This window comes from Rhodnius prolixus, unplaced genomic scaffold (assembly GCF_049639745.1).
Source record: "Rhodnius prolixus isolate KJV_2025 unplaced genomic scaffold, Rpr scaffold_16, whole genome shotgun sequence".
Lineage (NCBI taxonomy): Eukaryota > Metazoa > Arthropoda > Insecta > Hemiptera > Reduviidae > Rhodnius > Rhodnius prolixus.
The window spans coordinates 1,054,234-1,073,138 of NW_027411616.1; the positions used below are offsets into that span (position 1 = coordinate 1,054,234).

An 18,905-nucleotide genomic window follows, 5' to 3' on the forward strand; every position below is an offset into this window, starting at 1 on the left:
GGCCGCCGGAAAAGGGGTAGACCCAGAAATAACTGGAGGAATGGTGTGGAAGAGATGATGATTGATAAGGGACTCTGCGAGGAGGATGCAATTAATAGGGACCAATGGAGACGCGCTATTGATCAATGATTGTTCCGGTATAGTTGGTTTTTTGTTGGATGGATGATCCTTGTTTTTACAATTTTTTGTTTTTTTTTTAATTTATTTGTAATATTTATTTAATTTATTAGAGATGGCGTTCAGTAGGTTTGTTTGTATATATTGATAGTATTGTTGTTGTTCATTTAGTTTATATTAATAACAGTTTGTAAGACACAAAAGCATTTGGTCTGAGGGACCCTCATACTTGAAGAAAACCCCTAAAAAAAAAAAAAAAAAAAAAAAAAAAAAAAAAAAAAAAAAAAAATAATGCTTTCCGATCTTAATATCTATTTTAGACAGACTCCAATACAACGCAGCGCACATTTGTCTGGAAGCCATGAGATCCTTAATCCCATTAATATCAACTTCTTCATATAAGAGACTAAATTTAAGGAGTGATAACCGTCTGTCTGGGAAGCAGTGATTCTGGTGTACCAATTGAAAATGATGTGTGCCGTGCCTTAAGTGTTTTTCGTAATGTGTTGCGATTCCAACTGCACTCCGATAAACCAGACTACCTGGACTTAGATTCCCTTTATTACTCAAAAACCAACGTTTCTTGAAAATGCAGCTTATGTGGCTAAAAAATCGTGCAGAGATAATTGATAGAAAAATTCGGAATTCTAACGAAATAAATAGATAATTGATACTAAGAATCAGGCGCCACAGTATCCGATCAACCGCTAACCAGAGGCGAGACTTGTAAAGCTAATTGTGGTACTTGGTTCGATTCCCGGTCTTAAGCCTTGGATTTTATTTAGTTGTTAATAAAAGAAATTTATAGTCAAGTATGTTTGCTAGTCGCCTCCATCCACGACACCTAATTGGTAGTTGGACGTAAAGCCCGCCTGAAAAAATAGGCAATTACTTTACTTTTTTTTTTACTAAGAATCAAGAAGTTGTAGCAAAAATGGTTTCAAATCATAATTCTAAGTCAGCATTCTGCTGTTTTGTGGTTTTTAATTCGCGAGATATTCTAACCAAAATTATGAGATATTCTTTCTTAACTCACAAATAAGGTGCTAAAACATTTTTTCATATCAGGAATCTCCAAACATGAATTTACGGTGAAAACCCGATTCAAAAATTTACACAAGTGCAAAACTTCCTGTAACTAAAATTAAAGGAATGAAAAAAAAAATGAAAAAAAGTAATTTTATTTAAAAAATAATTGTTATAAAATTGTCATATCTTTAAAGTAAAGAACCTATATAATTGTTTGTTTACAAACTTTATTAATTATCATTAATATATAAACAAGTTGGCACAGTAATTCAAAAAGTAATCCTGCATAATTGTGATAATAAAAACAGAAAAATTAAACAAAAATATTTTCATATTAGAATTTAGCTTGTTTAAATTTATTTTATACATACATATTCAGAAAAGTGTTCATTTTCATCCAAAAACCTAAGTACACAAAACGTAAAAAAGATAAAAAATAAAATAAACACAAAATAAAAAACTTTGTTGCATTAACAGTTTGTTAGACAAATAATAATTTTCTTAGTTATTTCTTCACATATCTCTTAAAACTTAAAATTAAAAGGAACTTTTGTTTACTAAAAACATATAATCATAAACATATTTCTGAAACATGATTTTTAAATTAGAATGTTTCTTAATATTCATCATTGCAATAATTCATCAGAAAACACACTTTTATTTTTTATTTTAAATAACAACTCTAAAAAGATTATATGAAAAAAAGGAAAATTTTGGTAACAAATTAAAAATGATAAATTTTTTTAGTTTTGTTTTCTTGATATAATTATACTTGATATTTTTTGAGATACTTATAAATTACAAGTTATAAAATAATGGCACTATATTATTTCATTTTAATCTTTAAATTTTAATATGTTGAGTAATTTTGAATTAAACAAGTAGATTTTTTAACAGTTAACATTATCTCCACAGTCTTAATATGAACACTTAAAATAAAAAACATCTAGATCACTTAAATTATTCAAAACCAAGCATGTGAATTCTATAAAAAACAATTAATTTTCTTTTAAATGGAAAGCTGGAAGTCAATGTGATTTTGCTCAGTCTGATATTTTTTTCAACCAAATAAAACTTGCTTTCTAATTTGGATAAGATACAGTATCTTCACTGTTACTTTCAAAAGACATGGTTCTGATTACTCAGAGCCTTGATGGCACTAAATTCATGTTATCTCAACTGAGAGTATTATTTAAAGAAGGCGGATTAAGAATGAGGGAAAATGGTTGTGGAAGAAGCTCAATCCCAGAGTACTGTACAATAGAATTAAAATGAAATCCTGTTCGGGCTTTATTCTTTAATTTGAATTCTTACTATAAGACTTTATTTTATTATTTTTACAAAATGTTTTATGATTCACTAACATTTTGTATTAAACACAATACACCGAGTATCCTCTCTCTCAATCAGCAAGTATATTGCGAGACGGAAACATAAAGAGACGATTTTTCAATACCAAACTGATAAATTTATCTCTGATAATGAATGAAATTCCTAAAAAGGTTCTGAGATACAATAAACATGCGTGCTATGACGAATAAAATCACCGATATTATCCAGCAAAGCACTAATAGAACCACATTTTTAAAAAACGTTCTTTTAGGAAATCCAAACAATTTGCTAACTTGCGCAAATAAGTTTCCAGTAGACCTCACATTTTTAACTATGAATTTTTAGTTCAGTTCCATTTTTTCCCCTGATCAAAATGAGATAAATAATTCACTTAGAAAAACAGACTGTGCAGACAACTCTTAAGTAATTTCTTATCAGTATTTACATTCTTTTTGTTTTAATGCACATCATTAAATAATCTTTTGTAATTTGGAACTTATATTAGCAATAAAAACTCTTCACAATAAAAGCCCTAGCCAAAAAAAAACTAGTTATAAAAATATTGTCCCACTTATATTACATCTGTGAGTAAAATCTTATTTATTCAAGCTATATATTAAAAATAGCTGAGTAAAAAAAAGTCAGCTGCGCTGAATTGAAAAATCCTAATTTTGTCTTAATATACTTTCCTTTTTACAATAAATGCCAGCTTGTATTGTCAAAAAATTAATTTTAGCACTTTGTGCAATGAATCACTTAGTCGCAGTATTTAGACTGGATTTTAGTGAATGAAAGCTTAAATATAAAAATCGAGACAATCATAGGCTGACTTAGGTAATTCATTATTACTATTATAATTTTAGAGCCTATGATGTTTCTGGAAACTAATAAAGCTAGCCAAAGGCGGATACTCTAAAGGAAAATTTCCTAAAATGGTACAAGATTCTCTTTCATCTTTTTTTGCTCATACCAATTACAAAAGTATAGCTTTAATTTTCTGGAAAACTACATACTTAAATAAAAGATCATAAGTTACAGTTCCATTTAACATGAGACATAAGCTCATAACAATCTTTCTTTACTATACGTTTAACTTAAGACTGATATGATTTTTACCATATTAAGAAATTCAACATTTTATTTGGCAAACAAGAATTACAATTGGTTTACAGCAATCTGTATCTCAGACACAGATTGTACATTAATGTGGTAAAAATCCTGTCAGTCTTTAGTTAAACGTATAATTAAGAAAGAGTTGTTATGAACTCACTGTCTCGCATTTATTGTAATCAATCTACCTTCCCCACTATCCAGAACCAGTAAAAGAGATTAAATGAGAAAGAGAAAAAATACTGCATACAACTATTAAAGAGTTAAGATTAGAGAGAAATATGTGACCATGTCCCATGCATTAAATACTTAGGGTAAATCTAGTTTGGTGAATATGAGGGTTTATGAAAGGGATCCCGGCACAATACTCAATGAAATCAGATCTCAACAGCAGCCAAGTTAGTAGAAAACCAAACTGTCAGTGTGTGGGTATACGTTTCTCCCCATACTTATAACTTATCACAGTCTTGAAAATAAAAATTAAAGACATTTGACTGACTCCTAAAACATACGAGTAAGGTTAAGAGGTCAAGGCTTAATGGAAAACTCTCAATAAGGACCAATCTGGGAGTACAACCAGTGAAAGGAAGGAAGACGTTTACGTTGGTTTGTATGTCCCTCTGGGTCCCAGTCGGATTCTACTGGGGTAAAAGACATAGGTTATGATTTTGGTTCGAATTGCACAAAGATTTAAATATAAAGTGAAAGGAAATACACAACAAAGGTGTACGATGAAAGAATAGAGGATAGCGAAGGACGGTACGGTATAGGCAAAAGTATTAACAAGGAAGGTCCAATAAATTTTTAAAGTGTGGGCACAATGAACGAAGGATAAGAACACAGGTAACAATGGAGGTTTACAGAAGAAATGAATTGGTCGAGTGACATTTTCTGGTAGGGTAAAAGGAAATGATGAGAATGAAAGTACTCTGAGCAAAATTGGAAAATGAATATTATGAAGAATATACCTTCCTACGATTACGAAATGGAACAGGCAAAGATATCGCGAAGAAAGGGCGTTTTTCAAAGCCTTAAACAATTACATTCCTGAATATTTCTCTGCAAACAAGCCATAGGGACCCAAGATAACCCATTAACTAAATAATAATAATAATAATAATCATAATAATAATAATCATAATAATAATAATCATAATAATAATAATCATAATAATAATAATCATAATAATAATAATCATAATAATAATAATCATAATAATAATAATCATAATAATAATAATCATAATAATAATAATCATAATAATAATAATCATAATAATAATAATCATAATAATAATAATCATAATAATAATAATCATAATAATAATAATCATAATAATAATAACAACAACTAAAATATCCACGATATTTTTCTTTCACTAAATATATCCAGAAATATTTCTTTTATTCACAAAAAATATTTTCTGATGAAAATTTCTAAAAGCAACAATCAGGCAAAACAGACTGTTTTTTTATATTTTTAAAAATATTGACTCTCAATTTGTGATATTCTCACTTTGTAAATAAAAATAAAATAATAAAAATGAACACAATCTAGTACAGAACTTTATAAATATAATTTTTTCTTTGAGACAGATAATATTGTTTTTTTTTTTTTTTTAACTCATTATTTAATTATAATACCAATTTATTTTAATAAAAATTATATAACTATTCAAGTCTTTTATTCTTTTTGTTTAAGGCAATCTTAATTACAAGAAACTTATTTCTTTGTTGAGTGTACGCCTTAATAATGGTTTTATTACTTGCTATTTGATTACACCCTAACAAACTAGAACTCAAGACATTAATGAAGAAAAAATATGGTGAACTTACTGATACATACTTACTGATACTTACTGTATTTGAGAAACCAATTAAATCAACTAAACATTTGTTACAAGAACCTTTCAAGAATTAAACTATACAAAAGTTGGAATAATTGCTTATTTTGTGAAAAAGAGTTGTAGAAAATTTTTATTTAAGACATCCAGATCAAATATAAACTGGGCAAAACGAAATACCTCATCTAAAAGCTTTTGAATGTGACTAATAAGAGGCTTTATAAGGTACTTGTTTTAAACGAAAGTTACCACATGGACAAGGAGCATAGCTCATTTTTTATGTACTTTTCAATAGTGTTTCACGATAAGCGTTTGAAACGTCAGGGATTTGTTATGTAAAAGAGTAAGTGTTCTATTACTGTCTAAATGCATTTTAACTGTAACAGAGCAACCTTCTGGTAAAAATGTCACATGGATTGTAGCAGTTATTTCGAATACCCGGCTTTCGAAACAGGCAGCAATAATCTCTTCCCACATTATTCTAAATCTAGACCGGGATTCTGTCTTTGAAAAACGTATATATGGAACAAAAAGTAACAAATACATTAACGTGGGTAATTAAACATTTGTTACTGGGCATATCAATTTATTAACAAAAAATGTGAGCCTGTCAAATTTGAGAGTTCTGATCATTATTAACAACAGCATAACTAACTAAAAATAAATGAATTCAACCTACTCTTAAAAAATTATCAACTGTCAATAAAATTATTATTTTATATTAGCTTACAACCCCTCGGATAAGTAAACGAAAATTAAACTATTTTGCAACTTTAAAAAGTTCACATACTTCTCAATTTTAATTATGTTTGCAATAATGTAAATAAAAATAAAGCAAAGAATTAACCAATTTTTTGAAAAAACAAAATGTACTATTAATATTTTCTATTAGAAAAATGTCTTTTTATATTTGAACCATCTTAAGCGGCTTTCATAATATTAATTTTTAAATACATCAAATTTAAGAAATAAAAATTCTTGGGGAAGAAGCATTAGTTGATTGTATAAACTTTTTGACTTCCACACTTACACCAAGTATTTAGAAGTATCTTGATCAGGGGTCTTCTCTAGTAATCTTCGTTAGCAAGGATTTGTTGTTTCTACTACAATTTCTTATTCTTTTGTGTAAATGATGAACTGTGCAATCGAATTCTGAAGGAAGTACTACAATGAATGCTAGAAGAACCACAGATTTCCACTGGACATTGGAATAAACAAATGTTTATTGACAAACTGAATTTTCAGCTTTTCTTTGTCGTTTTAACAACTTGAGAACATTAAAACATTAACCGCCAATCTTCTAGCTTTTCTCACTGCTGTAAATGACACTGATTCATATTACGTTAAATTCAATACGTTCTCTGAACATCCTAAAGATAGATTCAAGCAGAAATGAATGTTCAGAAAAATCTGATGAATATAACAACAGTATTGTAGCTTCCACTTTTCATCGTATCATTTTACAATTTTTATTCGTGAAGCACCTCAGAAAAATTAATCAGATTAGAAGTGTTTCAAGTTTAAAATGTAAACAATTCTTTTGAAATGATCTACATAAATTACCACCGAAATCAAAATAGTAACAATTTTTGATCAAATCCGAAAATATTCTCTAGTGGGAGATTGTTTCTTGTACAGCTGTTTTTAAATCTAATCTCACAAATATATTACAAAAACATTTAAAAAAAAAAGAAGATTAAAATCACTTACATCTTAAAAAAGTAATTTCATTTACTCTTATGCTACAAATAACAAATACAATAAACATGGAATCTCAAAATAACTTGATTGAAAATGAAAAAAATCACAAAAACTTTCAGTCTTCTCAAATTTTTTGGATACTTTAGTACTACCATAATATTTTCATTTACGTTTACTCTCTTTATTCCATTTAAAAAATTATACTATATTATTTAATTTTTTTAGTACCTTCAATATAATTTATATGTTATATTTATAGTATTACTTTTAAGTTCAAGGTTTTCATTATTCATTTATTTTCAATAAACCTTAAGAACACAAATCTTTTTCTAAATTTTAACCTAAGTTGTCAGTCTCATTAATTACAATTAACAAATTCAGTCTTATCGATTTCCAAAATTAATTAATATATACCCGTAAAATATCCTATAAAAAGTTTTGTTTTTACTACTTACCGAGTGATGCCTTTTTTTTTCAATTTTTGTTTCGATAATAAACATGTTAAAAAAATGCATCCTTACAAATTTATATACAATTAAATTAATTAATAATACAATTGAATTAATTAAAAATAATAGTTGGTCATACATGCATTTGCAATTTACAATTTTATTTTTCTTATTTTAAATATTTAAAACAAACATTTGAGCGGGATTTTATTTTACTTTTTAGTATTCTCAAGTATTAAATACTTGTAAAATCAAGTGATATAAAGAAAGTGAACAAAATAGAAAAATATTTTTAAACAAATCACTTAATATTTTCAAAGAAAAAAAACTAAATAAATAAACCGAAAACAAAGCGTAAACTGATTTTTTCAGTATCAAAAGTAAATAAAATAAAAAATACAGAAGTGTTTCGGGCCATCCAAATTTTTTTAGATATTATTGTGATGATATTGTTTGATGTGAATGTATAGATTCGTTATTGTCTGGCTTTAAATCACAAGAGGAAGGATGTTCAGGAATGGCCAAAGTATTTGTAAAAAACATTTTATTGGTGCTTTACGTTTCGGGGACCATTGGTTTTAAAAAAATATATATATTTCTTCGATGGCCCAGAGGTGGATGCAGGAAATGTCTAAATGCCCTTACTATGTAGTAATGTGAAGCTCTTTTAGGAAACTGGATATAACGCTGCCAGCGAAAAGAATTTAGATATTGAAAGAGAAATTGAAAATTAATGGATACCGGGGCAACGGGAGTATGAGAAACACTGTCGGGACACATAAGGGTGTTTCTAAGGCAAAGTTTTAATACGAGAAATTAGGACAGGACAAAATTAAGTTTCGGTAATGGTGCTGAATGACAGGTTAGCATGGTGGGAGCCAGCCATGGATACAGACTTTTTGTGATGTATTTTTAATGTTTTAAAAAATGTATCTTTACGTTTTGTTAAAGAAACGTATGCGTTAGATTTTCTTAGAAGTAAGACGTGTGCAAAAGACAATGCCGTAAATACAGTAAATTTTACTTTAGGTTTTAGATTTTTTTAAAAATTAATTTAGGAATATTTTCTTCTTAATTTATTAATTTTTTTCTCGAGAGATGGTTTGTTTGGATATTTTCGTCATCTGAATATACAGGATATTCAGCATAAGACTACCGTTACTTAGGGAGGCGATTCTGGGCATCATTTGCAACAAAAAATACTATGTAAACTATGGCTCGATTCCGTTCCGTTTTATAGATATTTCAAATTTTATGTTTTTTTAAGGTATCACTACTTTTTAGCAAACAGTTGTCTATATTTCTCAAACTACTAAATAGTTCAAGAAAATCTGTGTTTTATTCACATTATTTAGCATATTTTTTTAATTAACTATTTGTACTTTATTTGACCGTATTGATAGGTATGCTATATTTTACAAACTCAGCGAATTAGGGGTTTCTACTAAAATGATTAAGACCTTAAGGAATCTGTATGCCGATACGTACAGTTCAATTTGGTGTTACAATGGACAGACTGAGTGCTTTAAAACGCAGACTAGTGACAAACAGGGCTGTGTATTGAGTCCTCTGTTATTCTCGTTTTTTATAAATGATGTCATAAATTGTATGAATGGGGGGATTCAAATCGGACGCACTGTTATAAAGGTTTTAGCATACGCAGATGATCTCAGATAGCATCGTGTGGCAAAAAATGATTCGCTCTCTGGAAGATTACTGTGTTGAATGGAATTTGGTCGTCAACTTAGATAAATCAAAGATACTCGTTTTTAGAAATGGTGGTCGGCCAGCTAGGAGTGAAAACTGATTTTTAAAAATGAGCAAATTGAAGTGGTGAATAACTAAAAATATCTTGGTATGACACTATCTTCTAATCTTTCATTAGAGAAGCATTTCAAAGAAAAAGCTGAAAAAGCCAAATTTGCGTTAAATGCGGTCAGCAAACTATTACTGAATAAAAATATCCTTTTCTCTTCCAAGATTCAAGTCTTTAATGTACTGTCTAGATCAATAGTAACATACGGAGCACAGGTTTGGGGCTACCAATTGTATTCTAATGTTGAAATAATCTTTAGATATTTTGTTAAAAAGTGTTTCAGTCTGACCTATAATACCCCAAATTTCATTATTTATTTAGAAAACAATCTATCACCGACTTTTGTATACACTCTGAAACTTCACTTGAAGCATATAAAAAAGTGTATGCCCGCTTCTAAGGTATCCCTTTATTCTGTCAAAAAGAATTATAGAGAATAAACTTAATGGATTGGGGTAAATTGAACATTGAATACGAAATTAATCTAGATGACTTTATGGCAATACTAAACTAAATGAAATTCTCAATAAGGTTAAAACAAGCATTATTAACAGTTATAGAATAAAATCGTCATTTAGTCAGCACCATACCCTCTATAAAAACTTAAATTCTAACATCAATTTTTTTTGCAGTGATCTTGATGCGCAGTCTGTAGGGTGGATTGTCAAGGCCAGAGGCGAGCTTATGTATTCAAATGGTTATTCTTTTACTAAAGAAGTAAAATTGTGCTCTCTCTGTAATCTGAGAGTTAGAGAAACTGTGTTTCATTTTATAGCAATCCGCCCTATTCTGAGTGAGTTCCGTCTAAAATTTTTTAAAAAGCGTAGTCTAAATTTTGATGAATTTATTAAATATTTGGACGGGAAGGATTATCTAAGTCTGATCAAATTTTACAAAGAAGCTTGGCAACATATAGATTCCTCCTAATATCGAACTATTAAATAATTTATAAATTAGCAATAATTATTATCATACTTAAAATATTTCATGTCGATTAAGTATAAACTTCATGGTTTTATTTGTTTTTCATTTATTTACTTTATTCAAGGGTGCCCTTTTATAAGTTTGTGATTTATGTTTATTTTTCACCTCTGTTATTATTGTTCTTTACATTATTGCATATGGATTACATGCTTCATTGTAACTCTTTCTTTTGTGTTTTTTTGTAGTTTTTTCTCCTTAGCAAGAAGTATTATTATTTATTTATATAAAGTATTTTTTGAAGCCTGAGTTGACTCTTCAGACGGTCTAAGGACCATGAATATGTTTATGCTTTTGTATTTGTATTTCAAAGTTTATTATTATTTAAAACTTTTTAATAAAGACTTATTATTATTATTATAGCACACAGTTCTAAACTCGTTGATCGAAAATCATTTCCTTCGAAATCGGTACCTAACCCTCATTTAACCTTATATAACATTTTCTTATTTTTATTTTATTTCAATATTTATAATGTAAGTTTTATATTTATGAAAATAGTTCTTAAATAAATAAATTATTAAATTTCACGTTTGCAAAAAATAGTAGTGGATTTGATGATTCTGATCAATATATTCTTATGGTAGGTGAATTCCTTTCATAATGCCGGCGCTGTTTTGACGTCTATTTTTTGCAATAAATAAGAAATTTCGGCATCAATTTTTAAAATAACCACTATGCATAGTATATCTTTCGGAAGGTGATGTAGATGTTTTTTATGAGTAGTGCACGTTTTAAACCTATATAATATATTTGAGAAAAATGAAGTCATAGTTTTTGGAAAAAATTAGAAACTTGCTATTTCTTAAGTTTGGGCCGCAAAGTGAAATACCTAATATTATTATTTTGAAATATAAATTAGATTATTCAAAAGGAAATTCAACCTTTTTTCTAATGAGCGTGTTGAAATTGCTTTAACTGTAGTAGTTTGAGAAATATATACAACTGTTTGCTAAAAAGTAGTGATTTCTTGAAAAAACATAAAATTTGAAATATCTATAAAACGAAGCGGAATCGAGCCATAGTTTATATAGGATTTTCTGTTGCAAATGATGCCCAGAATTGCCTCCCTAAGTAACGGTAATCTTATGCTGAACACCCTGTATAATTATACTATTATAATTTTTTTTCAATATTTTATTTTCTGCTTATGCATCAAATAAAATCATACTAAGCGAATCCGAAGATTTGAGAGGTCCCTCTGATGTGGGTCCACAAAGAAACCAAAAATCTAAATAATGGGAATAACTGTTAAATGTTAAGTTTTAATGTTTTTGAAGGACGACTGATGAAATTAATATGGAAATTGAAACTGGGAATAATGATAAAATAGAACAGAGGCCAGGTCGTCTATACGAACGTATTGATAAGCCGCCTCATTTTGTATATATACGGAGTCTACCCCAAGACTTTGGGTAGATTAAAATCAAGCATATACGGAGGGTAATACAAGTTTAACTATTGGGCGAAAAAAAGTTAAAATAGAACTCAATAATGGACTTAAGACCAATCAATTATTATAATCCACAGTTCTTTTTTCTTTAAAAAAAGAAACTTAATAATGGCATACTTTCTTTTTTTTTCTGTAGGAACAACAAGGATAATTCGCGGATTATTCTTGGAACTATCTTAAGAAGAAATAGTTATTGAGGCCTCCAAAGTTATTAGAAACATTAAAAGAGAAAACATTTCAACAGAAAAGATAAAATTGAAAAGGGTATTTATTTATAATCAGACACAGTTTTAGTAACGTATATAGGGTTCAATTTGCCTAACAATTTTCATTTCATTTTTCAATTTTGCATTACGTTCGGTGCCTGGTGGAACCATAAATTCCTCGAAATCCTCAATTTTATTTTAGCATCCCATCCGGACTTAAAGGAAAACCGTCATTTTCCTCCAATCTCTTTCTCAAACAGATAACAAAAAAAAAAAAGTAACTCACGCAAAATAAATAACGAAAGAACATCAGGAAATGCTAAAAGAATATGAAATTGAATTTGATAAAATAATTACCCTAATAAATTTTAATCTTCAACCACTTTGACATGCTATTATACATCTTTAAAAATCCGAAAACAAACTGAAAATTGACCATGTGAGTGAAGCTGTCTGTCTTGTCATTAGCATTTTTTTTTTTAAATCTCAACTCAAAATTAAATGAAAACGAAATAACATCAATAAAAAAAAAAATTATACATTATACGTATTACTATTTTACATTACATATAATTTTATTATCGTACGTAGTTAGAAAGTGTTATAAAATTGGTACATCAGCCAATAATAAACTGAACTGACACAATTTAACGAAAACTATTATTTATTTCAATGTTTCAATAAGACCTTAATGTTTATGTTTACATATCCACTGTTTTTTTTTTCTTTCTTTCTTTAATTAAAGGTGCGTCGATATCTAAGTTCATTGGCGCCCGGAGCTTATCCCCGCTGTTTACCATTAGAAATATCAACCTTATCCTTACGACCTTATAAGTCAAGTCAAAATCAATCGTCTGTACATTTAGTTTAGTTTTAAATATGTTTCTTTTATTATTTTAACAGTTTACATCTGCTATTAAATTAAGAATTCATACAGTAATAAAACATATAAATAATTAATTTAAAATTAAACGATTATTATTCAGTGGAATGCTCTACAGGCTATTGACAATTAAATCTGTCAAGAGTATTTACTAAAAACACAGATGAAGCTATTACCTTGGAAACAGGGTTTAACCAGACATTATGTTTCTGTCCCAGGGTACTACAGTCAGAGCACACAGAAATGATGGCAGAAGAAGCGAATCCATATTAATAAAAAAAATAGCATCCCCTATAATAATGGAGTTACTAATTACCGTATTAGTTAGGATTAAACTGACGAAGATTCGGTTAACGTAAGTTCAGTTTTTTCTGTAACTCAATCAACTCACATAACAACGTAAGTCTAACGAATTGTGATTGATATAATTTCTAACAGTTTTATGTACTTTTGTTCCTATGTGTAACAACAGTATAATTGTGTGTTATGTATTTGTAATATCCAGGCCCTGAGGAAGACAGTAAATTTGTCGAAACGTAGGTGCAAACACTGAGTTGCTGGTTTTTATTTTGACCAAATCCTTGCTAAATAGTTTACGGTCACAAAAATATAATACAAATTCATGACTAATTACTATAAAATTAAAAAAGTAATACCGGTCGCTGTTACTATAAAAATAGTAATAGTGATAAAAAAAACATTAATATTGAGTACCACAGAACAATATTCAAAATAAAGAATGGTACAGGCTTATTGTTGGTTTTTCATATATTTTAACTCACATTGTTATCGTTATGCTTGGGGGTTGTTATTGCGGCTTTATAATCTATTAATAACCTTAATGAATTAAGATTAATATAATCATTTAACGGCCACAGAAAATAATAACCTGAATGATGGTTCGCCCAAATATGTTAATAACTTAAGATAATCAGAGGTTTTTTCTTTTCACATTACCATCTGTTCTTCAGTTCTGGTAGATACTGTAGGATGGGAAATGTTGCCAGACCCATAAGTCCAAATCATTATCTCATAAGTGCCAACTACTAAAATTCACTCCTACAAATAGTAATGAATCACATTGACAAATGGAACATTACAAGCTGATTGGGACAAATATAGATTTATTTTTTTTATTGGACAATGCTGAAACATACCCATGAAAGGAAATTCACAAAGTTACAAATGATAGAATATTGAATATACTAACTTTCTTCCGAAAAAACTTTATCTTGAAAAAAAATATATGGAACAGATAGTTCTACTCATAAAATTGGATTGCATACAAGGAAATACATAGAGACTTGAAAAGTTGGAGTTACTTCCTAGTCTCATTATGGAATTTAGAAAGGAAAACTTTCACTACAAACATTCACCTAGCTTTTTTTACACCCAAAAAAGCTTTGACGCTCTCTATTAAACCGTATATTGAGTATATATAATATATACATACCGATTAAGTGTAATGGACGAAGGTGGATAGTAAATATAGTTTGACTATTAATTCCTTTTATTAACAATTAAATAAAATCCCAGGTCTAGACCGGAAATCGAATCCAGTTCCAAAGTACACATTAGGTTTGACTGGAGAATGAGGTGGCAGTGAATGGAAATTACTGGCCATAAAAACGTGCGCCACTGGTTTAAGAGAGCTTGCAGCACAGGCATATGAGTCAGTAGCAAAGTAGATACATCGAATCGAACACTGGTAGCTCCTACAAAACAATTTTGAATGAAGTAGGGAATAGACCTTGTTTTGAGGACCGTCCTAGCTCAAAATTTGCCTGTAAAACCTTCTGCCGACTTATAAGTAACCTGTTTATGTAGATCTCATTTAAATAGAATAGGTATTAATGAAACCTCAATCTGCACATACTGCAATAGGTTTATGTAGATAACATTTAAATAGAATAGGTATGAATGAAACTTCAACCTGCACATACTGCAATAGAAACCATAAAGCATATTGTGGAGTAGGGCCATCCAAGATCTTTCTGGAGGGCTCAATAAAATTTTTCTCCTCTTAATAATGCTTAGTACTTAATAATTACTGGCTGATATCAAAAGTTATTGGTGATAAAAAAAAGCTTTACGAGTGTCCTTGAAAACTGGAGTTTAATATCTAGTAATAAACTATGTTTGGGCGTTACGGAAAAATTTGGTACTGGTGAGGGCAGATAAGTACATGCTCACCACGTTACGGATAGATGAATGTGCTTTCCCACTACAAACACAAGTACATACTTGTGTACACATTTACAAGTACACATATCTGAACTTTCTTTCCTCAATAAAATATTTGTTTATTTTAGAAAAGTAAAACAAACTTTTTTTCCTTAACAAATTTAATTAAACCTAAAAATCATTATTAGGGCTAGAAAGAGTATTTCTAAATTCAATTCAATCATTTCAAATGTACGAATATAGTACTGCTATTGTCAGCTTTCATTTAAGTGTTTAATTAATTAATTAATAAAGTAAGTTTATCACTTCAGTTCATCAGGTATAGTTTATTATTATAACAGTTTCTTTACCTTCTAGTAATGAGTAAGGAATAACTTCATAAGTACTCGTTAGTTCGAAAAGAGAAACTATAAATATGTAGATATGAGACAAATAGATTTTTTTTAAATAACCAAAAGCATTGTACTGCTTTCTCTGGTCTTCAGTAAGAGGGCTTCTTAAATTAAGGGAAGGAAATCTGGAGTTTCGTGCCTTTAAAGGGTTAATTGTAAAAGTGTACTACCTACTTTTTTCTTAATTGAAATGCGAGGCAGACTAAGGTGCAAGCACTATTTTGTAAAATTTTCCACCACAAAAAAAGAGTAACTTGCTGCAAGGTTAACGCAAATGCCATTAATAAATAATAATAACACGGAATGGATTAGGTATGTAGTTAGTGTATTGGATTCCTACGCGGAGATCCCAGGTTCGAATCCAGCCCTCAGATTTTCTCTTCCTAGGAGCTTCTTACAGCTCACTCTCTGGTGATGACAGTGTTGTTTATAACGAGAAAACGAGATTGGGAAAAAAATTCCGGGTGCCTGTAACCTCAGATGTAATTGCGCCTTAAATTAAAAACAAAATAAAAACATCCTAGGAGCTTCTTACAGCTCACTGTCTGGTGATGGACAGTGTTGTCTGTAAAAAGAGAACACGGTCCGGAGGCCGGCAGTGCCCTGAAAAAAGCTCCGGACGCTAATAACCTCAGCTGTTGATGCGCCAAATAATAATAATAATAATAAATTATATTAATGCTGATTTGTGCATTTCGTCCGAGGGAAGCAATATGATATGAAGTTACCATTAGAGCAAACTGACGGGCATAATCATCTTTCTCTTTTTTCCATGAATTTTATATTATTTTTATCAAAGTTAACATGTTTGGTAAAAGAATCTATTAACATTTCCTGGAAACTTGATTTCTTTAAACTTTCACATTTTAAGAAGATTTTCAAATTTTGATCACTAACACTTATTTTAAATATGCAGCTAAAAGTTTTTTTTTGTTTTTTAAAAAAAGAAATTCAATATAATTTTAAAAATATATTGGACTTTTAAAACTTTAAAACGTTTTATAAACGAAATGTTTCCCCCCACTTTTTAAAGTTATTTTCTAACACTAATAAAAGTGCCTACAAGATAAGCATGTTTTTAAGTAATGCACCATGGGTTAATAACAAGAGCCCTTCGCAAAAGTGTGGGCGCATAAACCGTATTTTTTTTTGAAAAATAAAAACTCTAAATATTATTGCAATTTATTTATAAATATAAATTATTGCAATCAATTTGTTGTCATGGTGAGTAATTTTTTTTGGTCCAATCATCTTTATTTATATTATTATTTACTCAATTAAAACAAAAAACTTGCTATATTAAAATTTTACTTAAGTTAACCATAATTATAAAATATCGAACCGTTTGTGATTCATCTTGACGAGTAATCCTAAAATAATAATAATAATATCCTGCTCCCCGAAAATGTCTTTATAATCTAAATAAAATTATATAAACTCGGTACGTCTGCAAATTCTAGCTTTTAAATGAAAATTATAAAATAAATAAATATTGTGTGCTATCAGATATTTAAATCCTTTTAGAAAACTTGGATTCTATTATTACCAAAATCTACAACAGCGATTCTGCCATCTGGAGTGGTACAAATTCCACTAGGTCTATCAAGCTGACCAGGTTCTTTACCAGCAGTGCCAAACTGACAAATGAAACTTCCACTTTCTTCAAATACCTGCTCAATTAACAGAACAAATTGGGTTGTTAAAAAAAATACATATAAAGAAATCAATGTTTCCCCTTAATATTTATGAACAAATAGTGTGTTTAGTGTAATTATGTATAAAATGTTCGAAGGAACCCTTAATTAATTTTTTCCGGAAAACCGCAAAAGAATGATAATGTAACCTTAAATAAGTCACACTATCGGATTAGTGATAGTATTCTAAACACTCAAAATTTTGACCCCAATACTTTTTTTTTTAATTTAATGCGTGTCAACATTTGAGGTTATTGTCACCTTTCAAATGAAAGTAATGATTTCACTATTATTATTATTATTATTATTATTATCAATATATGTATTAAATGTAAAAGTAATAAGATAATTTATTAATACGGAGTATGTAGGGTCATTAAAACGAAATAGTGATAGATTGATACGAGAACCTTCATTAATGTCCAGAATTAGCTGGTGACAGGATTGGTTTGAGATTCTGGACATATTTGAAGGAGGAGGTTAAAAATCACGCTGCTGAGTTAAAAGGACAATTATAATTATAAAGTAAGGAGACCCAAACCTTTAGCAACCATAAAAAATAAATAAATAAAATTAATAAACTCACTTGAATTCTATTGTTGCGAGAATCAGCCACAACTATATTGCCTTGTTGGTCAATAGCAACTCCTTGTGGCCTTAGAAACTGCTTTGGACCGGAACCTTCAGTTCCTAAAAATCTAGCATTCTTAAAGTTGGCATCAATTACAACTAGACGATGATTATTAAAATCAGTAACTATAACGCATCCATTTGTTCCAAAACACACTCCTCGGGGTGAATCGAAATGTTTTACCATGTTAGCAGTATTTTCGAACCCATATTTGCACAAAAATGTACCATCAAGAGTGAACAATTGTACTCTATGATTCCTTGTATCAGACACAGCAATCCTTCCTCTAGCGTCGACAGCTAAAATAAAAATAATAATAAAGCTCATTCTTACGAAATCTCAAAAAATTATTTTCCCAGAATAATGTTTCAAATGACTTTGTTAGATTTATATCTATTTGGTTAGCATTTCAAGTTTATATCATAAAGTGACATGGATTCCCAAAAAGTCCACACATACGGGTGATCCATTTAAAACGCACCAATCGCTAATAACCTTTTAGGAAAGCGGAATTTCGAAAAAACCCACGAAGTAAACTATATGGTTTTTTTTTTGTCTAGTTTTAAAATGTTCTACCCCCGTGCTGTATCTTCATTTTTGGCGGAGTTACGGCCAAAAACCCGATTGGGGTTTTATAAGGACCACTGATTTTGATAATGATTATGAAAACTACATAAAACCCTGTGAAAAATGACGTTAACCTCGTTTCGATATCCCTAATATTAGTCGAGATATTTAAGATCAAAGTTACTATTTTATCAACTCGTGAACGGTTTACGATATTAATTTTCCAGCAGAAATACATGTTTTGGGAGGTCCTCTGACTGCAAAAAATAATCACAATTGAAGATTTAAAAACATGTAGTATAGTGTAATGGTTGTGGGTGAATCAGGATAAATTTGTTTTATCATCAAATAAAAGCAACCATCACATCATTTTAATGTACTCCGTATGCAAGACTTCTTGAACTGTGATTACGGTAAGAATATCTGCCAGGGATGGGCGGATGTTCGTCTAGTGGTCAAGAGCGTTGCTTTGTAAGTGGGAGATCCCCAGTTCGAATCCCGCGTATGACTACACTT

General features: G+C 29.5%; 1 protein-coding gene across 2 annotated transcripts in view; it reads right to left on the reverse strand.

The window, feature by feature from the left end:
- Positions 1-1,282: 1,282 nt before the first annotated feature.
- Positions 1,283-18,905, reverse strand: part of LOC141457487 (E3 ubiquitin-protein ligase TRIM71-like) — a 28,900-nt gene continuing 11,277 nt past the window's right edge. Inside the window, exons 7-8 of one of the 2 annotated variants that reach the window (XM_074134550.1) lie at positions 17,778-18,121; positions 1,283-13,980 (exon numbers count right to left, since the gene is read on the reverse strand). In XM_074134550.1, the coding sequence (XP_073990651.1) occupies positions 13,975-13,980; positions 17,778-18,121 (350 nt within the window). In that variant the 3' untranslated portion in view covers positions 1,283-13,974. The other variant, XM_074134549.1, reaches the window with a different exon arrangement.